Below are 6,301 nucleotides of genomic sequence, written 5' to 3'. Positions count from 1 at the left end.
AATATTTTCTTTATTAGCAATACTTTTGTCCCACTAATTTTAAAACGTATAACGTGTCAATAATGAACTTGCAATCAGCACTTTAATCAACATGCACTTAAGATTATCATAATACTGACTTTTGTTTTGTAAGGTGGAGAGATGAATTATGGACCACTATTTCCAACTTTTTTCCAATTTTTTAAAATGAGTAATTACATGTGCGTAAATCTTTCGTACTTGTATATATAGCATCCATTTGTTATCAACTCCAAAATGATCAATCACTTAATATATATATATATATATATCGTGTATAAAACACCTAAAGGGCTAGTTATAAGAAATGGGAAAGTATGAGTTGTTAATGGTGATATTGTCGATGGATATAATAGTGAGTGGAGGGAGGTTTGATGGAGGAGGATATGGGTTCGTAGATGGTCTGAGAATGGAATACTACATGATGAGTTGCCCATTTGCAGAGGGAATAGTGAAAAACACTGTCAATAGGCATTTGCAAGCTGATCCCACTCTTGCTGCTGCCCTTGTTAGGATGCACTTCCATGATTGCTTCATTCAGGTTACTTCTAATTCTCTCCTTTCTATATTATCATATGTACGTCTTGTTTTTGGAGAATCACTTTTATTTTAATAAATAGAGAAAACTAACTAATTTCTCACTTTAATATACAATAATATACCGTTACGTACGTCCATGCATGAGACGTGAGATTTGTGTTCAATCTATGTAGTAACAACAATTTTTACACTACTTTATCATATTAGTATTATTTTATCACTTAGGCTAGGCATTATCCGAAATTATTTTTCTTCTCAACACTTTTTTTCTTCTCTTGATGATTTGCTTCAGGTACGGATTTTTTTCTTTTGCATAATAAGTTACTTAGTTTTAGGATAAATGTATTGAATTCAAATTTCTGTTAGATTTTTTAAGTTGGTTGAGATATTTTAGGTTTTATAAATTCTTCTTATACAGATTTTCTACAGATTATGTTCTTAAGTTGGCTATTTAAAGCCCTCTATGTTTAATAAAAAAGTAGAGACATTTTTCAATCAATACTTTCAATCTTTTTGTGCCCTATCTTTTAAAAACCCAACAGTTGTATCGAAGATTCATTGGTCTTAGTGGATCTATGAGTTCTTCTAAAGAACCATTTTCAAATCATTTTTAACCAATATCAACTTTTAAAACCCATTTTCAACATGGCAAGCAGCAGTCTCTCTTTGAATGCCCCCACAAACTTTCACTGGTAAAAACTATCAGATTTGGTCAGTGAAAATAAAATCATATCTCGAAGCCTATGATCTATAGGAAGTTATAATGTAATATAGGCCATTACAACCACACAAATCCTACTCTTGCCCAAATTAAAAACTATTGAGAAAAAACAAAAAATACAAAGCCAAAACTGTGATTCAAAATTCAATTGCAGATTTAACTTTTTCTAAAATCATTAAATGTGAGACAGCAAAAAAAGCTTGGGAAAAGCTTAAAAAGGAGTACCAAGGAAGTGATCGAGCCAGCCAAATACAGATTTTAAATTTGAAAAGGATTTTTGAATCTCTTAAGATGCAAGACGAGACTATCACTAGGTATTCTGATAGGATTTCGTCTATTGTTAATAAAATCAAGTTTCTTGGTGAGGATTTCAAAGATGATAGAATAGTTGAAAAATTCTTATGACGGTTCTAGAGAGTTTCGAGTCCAAAATTTTCTCTCTAGAAGATTCTAAAGATCTCTCTACCATCTCTGGTGCAGAATTAATAAGTGTTCTTCAAGCACAAGACAAAGAAGAGCATTTAGACAAGAAATGGTTACTAAATGTGCTTTTTATGCACAAAACAAAAAAAGAAAAGGTCAATTATCCTCTTTGCAAATACTGCAAAAAGAAAACACACCTAGAAAATTTTTGTTGGTGGAGACATGATGCAATATGTGGTATTTGCAAACAAACAGGTCATGTTACAAAAGTGTGTAAGTTCAAAGATATTCAACACAATCCTCAAGCACAAACAGCAGAAACAGTAATTGAGGAGGAGCAATGTTTTAGAGCAACTGAAGCAAAGGAGGAGTATTGATGATTTGCTTCAGTTACTGTTGCATTTTTTTTAGCGTAATAAGTTACTTAGTTTTAGGATATATATACTTTTCGAATTTAAATTTCTGTTAAATTTTTTAGGTTTAGTGAGGTATTTTGGATTTTTAAAATTCTTCTTATGCAGATTTTATGTTCTTAAGTTGGCTATTTAAAGCCCTCTATGTTTAATACTCCCTCCGTTCCAATTATGTGAACCTGTTTGATTGGGCACGAAGTTTAAGAGAAAAATAAAACTTTTAAAATTTGTGGTCCTAAATAAGTGAGAATATTTGTATGACTATAATTCTTTTGAAACTTGTGGTGGTAAACATGCCAGAGTATTTGTGCGATTATAAAAGCTTCTCATTAAGGATAGAATTGGAAGTTTAAGCTAAATTGTTTCCAAATTTAGAAAGGGGTCATTCTTTTTGGAACGGACCAAAAAGCAAATAGGTTCACATAAACTGGAACGGATATAGTAAAAAAGTAGGTACATTTTTCAATTAATACTTTAAATCTTTTTACTGTCCATCTTTTAAAAAAACCAACATCTTCTTACATAAATTGTTTTGGTGTTTGATGGAAAATAGGGATGTGATGCATCTGTGTTAATAGATTCAACAAAGGGTGGTAAAACAGCAGAAAAGGACTCGCCAGCAAATTTGAGCTTGAGAGGCTATGAAATCATTGATGAAGCCAAGGAAGAGCTCGAAAATCAATGCCCTGGAGTCGTCTCTTGTGCTGATATTCTTGCCATGGCTGCCAGGGATGCTGTCTTCTTTGTAAGATAGATACATTATATTATGATATTCTTAGATAGATACATTATATTATGATATTCTTAGATCTCTTACAATTCTATTGGAATATTGAATAATATTGTTATATGATAGGCTGGAGGTCCAGTGTATGACATACCAAAAGGAAGAAAGGATGGAAGAAGGTCAAGAATAGAAGACACAATCAATCTGCCTTCTCCTGCTCTCAATAGTTCTGAGCTTATCAGAATATTTGCCCAACATGGTTTCAGTGCTCAAGAAATGGTGGCCTTATCAGGTACAATAAAATATTCTTAATGCTTCTTGACTAATGTCATATCAGGCGCGCTTGCTTTTGTTTTTGTCCCATTTGTCCTCTATCACAAGTTCACAACTAGATCTAAATCTTCGCTCCCCTGATTATTATTACTAAAAAGAAATTGTGTCAAATTTATCAATCAATTATCCGAAATTGAGTAACTTTGTTTCCGTTTAATATATAAGTCTCGATATTGCCCTTGATCCCTAAGGGAGCTCATATCTAAGGGTAATTGTAATAATTGAGGGGTATATTTGGACATTTTCCGCGAAGAATTTGGACATGTGGAAGTCCACCAATATTAATAAAGTTGATTATTTGTCATGTATAGGCGCACATACACTGGGAGTGGCAAGATGCTCATCATTCAAGCACAGATTGAGTAACTTTGACTCCACACATGATGTGGATCCAACTTTGGACGCCCAATTTGCGCAGACTCTGTCCAAAACATGCGGTGGTGGAGACAAGTCTGAGCAGGCCTTTGACACCACAAAGAACGATTTTGACAACGACTACTTTAATGCATTGCAAAGGAAGAGTGGTGTCCTTTTCTCTGATCAAACACTTTACAATAGCCCTAGGACTAGGGGGATTGTGAATGGTTATGCCTTTAATCAAGCCATGTTCTTCCTTGATTTCCAACAAGCCATGGTTAAAATGGGTTTACTTGATGTCAAAGAAGGGTCCAACGGGGAAGTACGCAGCAACTGCCGTATCATCAATTGATATTATTATTCGTATAGATGTAATGTTGGTTGTCTGTTTGGTCCATAATATGTATGTTCTGTTGTTAAATTTCTCTCTGGTTCAACAATATGTGGGTTTCAAAAGGAAAATTGAGTTTGTATCTCAGAGAATAAAATTAATGTGAAATAGTCTTATGGAAAAAGTTCCACTATGATCACAAAACAATCTTTTCACTTTTGCCGGAAAAATAAAAAGAAACGAAAAAAAGACCAATACATGAATTCATCTGGCTCTACCTTCAACCCGAGTCTAAGCCTTGCCACTAGCAAAGCCAAACGGGTTTTAAAATGTATAAGGTCAAGTGAAGCAAAACGAATAGTGATAACTGATAACTGATAATTTATGTAATCAACCAAACTGACTTGAGACCATATTAGCTTAGCTGTTTACAAACGAGAAATCCTTGTTACCACAAACTTGAATAATACATATTCCATTAACTAGCGGAGACCCTGGGTATTGGTTCTCTAATTCAGCTGTTTGACCGTTCTTTGGTACATCGAAATCATATTTTCTGAAACTGTAACACCATATTATAACAACAGTATTGCCTCAAATGTCCCAGGTGTAGCAATACTTAATGCCCAAAGTTAGTTCTCCTCATCATCCTCATGAAGTCATCAACATTAACCTCTCCATCACCTGCAATATTTACAGCCAAGAGTTCCTCAATATATTCTGTAACATGCAGCAACAGATTCAGGGGAAACGGAAAAAAAAATTAGAACATCCCCTCCCTCCCTCCTGACCAAGGGGAGAGACAGAGCGGTGCAGAACTGTGAGTTAAAGTCAAATTCAGCAACACCCAAAGAGAAGTTGAAATAAGGCTGCACACTCACCCTAAGAGAAGGAAAGAGAAAGAGGATCACACTTCCTAAAAGAATGAGGTGAGCTAAATTCTGATAGACTCTAATATGCCAGAGCTCAACGTCATATTCCGCCAAAAATGAAGTGAGCTAAATTATGAAGGACTCTAATACTCTAGAGGTCACGTCAAGAACATGATAAACTAGAAAAGGTTATAAAGAATAATGAAGGTTGAAAACATACAAAAGACAAAAGGCTGGAGTACTATGTATATATAACCTAAGTCATGGCATGCCGATGAACAGTACAAGAGTTGTGAGGTTCACTAATCAGCCAGTAAGATTTTACCAAGTGGAACTGCCTGGAGATAAGTAGTCCTGCAACATATTTTCAAAAACATTGACCTTGTTTACTGTTATCTTATAGCTACGCTATTATTGAAATGCGTGCAGATCCCTCAATCGCATCACATGCAATAGTTTAGTGTTCGAAGGCATAATATCCACTAAAACCCCCATGGATTTTATCATCAACTTGATGAGTTAATTTCAAGATAGTTCATGAAACATTACATCAATCAACAATTCTACAGCAAATTGAATATTTATCTCGAAAAAAATAAAGTACAATGTCCTAAGATTAGAATTTTAATGGAAATAGGACTCTCAAAAATTACATGGTATTAGTATACAGCATCTGTTTCGGAGTTAGTCACAGTAACATATACAAACAATATAAGATCTTAATGTATTTGTAGCAAAGAGAAACTCAGGGGAAGACAAACATTAGACAAGGTCAACAACTAAGGTTTGGAAAAGATAGACTTTCTTCTTAGTACGTCTGTTATATTATCCTAAACAACTGGTAATATATATTAAGATGTCAATTTTTGGAATTTGGGTATAGCAGTTCTTGGATTAGCTAGGTCTTTTCAGAAGCTCCACCAGTAAAATATCTTAAATACCAACATATATTGAAACAAGTAGAAGCACTAAAGCATAAAGAGGAAAACTAGATAATAAAGCCTAACTTACGATCTTGATCTGCCGCTTCTATCATCTCCTGGATTTCTCTGTCAGTAAATCGCTCCCCCAACTCATCGGCGATTCTTTGAATGTCTGCAAAAGAGATCTTCCCCTGCATTTAAATTATCTGATGATTAGTAACCAACCGAAAAGAACAACTGAACTGTCAGGAAGACAACCAAATAAGCAGAAAGCAGGAGGGCAAGAAAAAGCAGGCACATTTTTATCTTGATCAATAATGTCAAATGCTTTCTTGAGCTCCTCTTTAGTATCCCTTTCTCCAAACTTGGCAGTCATCATGTGCACAAATTCATCAAAATCAATTGCACCACTGCCATCCTTGTCAACTTCTGCAATCATTCGATTGATCTCCTGGAATAACAAACAAAGAGATCATGAGTGCACTAACACATATGAGAAGACCTGACAAGGGCAGAAAAGAAGAAGATAAACTAAAACCAAGTTTTAAGCCAGAAATAGACAATGTGACACGATGGAAAGGCTCCAAATTAACACAGTGCGCGCGCGCGCATGAGAGAGAGAGAGAGAGAGAGAGAGATCGGA

General features: G+C 34.7%; 2 protein-coding genes across 2 annotated transcripts in view; one reads left to right on the top strand and one right to left on the bottom strand.

Moving 5' to 3' along the window:
• Positions 1-248: 248 nt before the first annotated feature.
• On the top strand, positions 249-4,031 carry LOC109243913 (peroxidase 47). The gene is made up of 4 exons (XM_019410926.1): positions 249-559; positions 2,669-2,860; positions 2,972-3,134; positions 3,487-4,031. Exons 1-4 carry the CDS (start codon positions 326-328, stop codon positions 3,882-3,884), a joined length of 987 nt encoding a protein of 328 aa, XP_019266471.1. The 5' UTR covers positions 249-325; the 3' UTR covers positions 3,885-4,031.
• A 176-nt stretch (positions 4,032-4,207) lies between these two features.
• LOC109243914 (probable calcium-binding protein CML20) overlaps positions 4,208-6,301 on the bottom strand; it is a 7,962-nt gene continuing 5,868 nt past the window's right edge. Inside the window, exons 6-8 of the mRNA XM_019410927.1 lie at positions 5,957-6,109; positions 5,747-5,849; positions 4,208-4,547 (exon numbers count right to left, since the gene is read on the bottom strand). Coding sequence (XP_019266472.1) covers positions 4,483-4,547; positions 5,747-5,849; positions 5,957-6,109 — 321 coding nt within the window. The 3' untranslated portion in view covers positions 4,208-4,482. The remainder of the gene's footprint in view (positions 4,548-5,746; positions 5,850-5,956; positions 6,110-6,301) is intronic.

Source organism: Nicotiana attenuata, unplaced genomic scaffold, assembly GCF_001879085.1.
Source record: "Nicotiana attenuata strain UT unplaced genomic scaffold, NIATTr2, whole genome shotgun sequence".
In the NCBI taxonomy this organism is placed as follows: Eukaryota; Viridiplantae; Streptophyta; class Magnoliopsida; order Solanales; family Solanaceae; genus Nicotiana; species Nicotiana attenuata.
This window is presented reverse-complemented; position numbering and strand designations above follow the sequence as displayed.

What these genes read in the sequence shown, in the direction of transcription:
- LOC109243913 (XM_019410926.1), top strand. Translation starts at nt 326, where the DNA reads ATGGGAAAGTATGAGTTGTTAATGGTGATATTGTCGATGGATATAATA. An exon ending in TCCATGATTGCTTCATTCAG is followed by an intron (nt 560 to 2,668) that starts GTTACTTCTAAT and finishes GATGGAAAATAG; the next exon opens with GGATGTGATGCATCTGTGTT. An exon ending in CCAGGGATGCTGTCTTCTTT is followed by an intron (nt 2,861 to 2,971) that starts GTAAGATAGATA and finishes GTTATATGATAG; the next exon opens with GCTGGAGGTCCAGTGTATGA.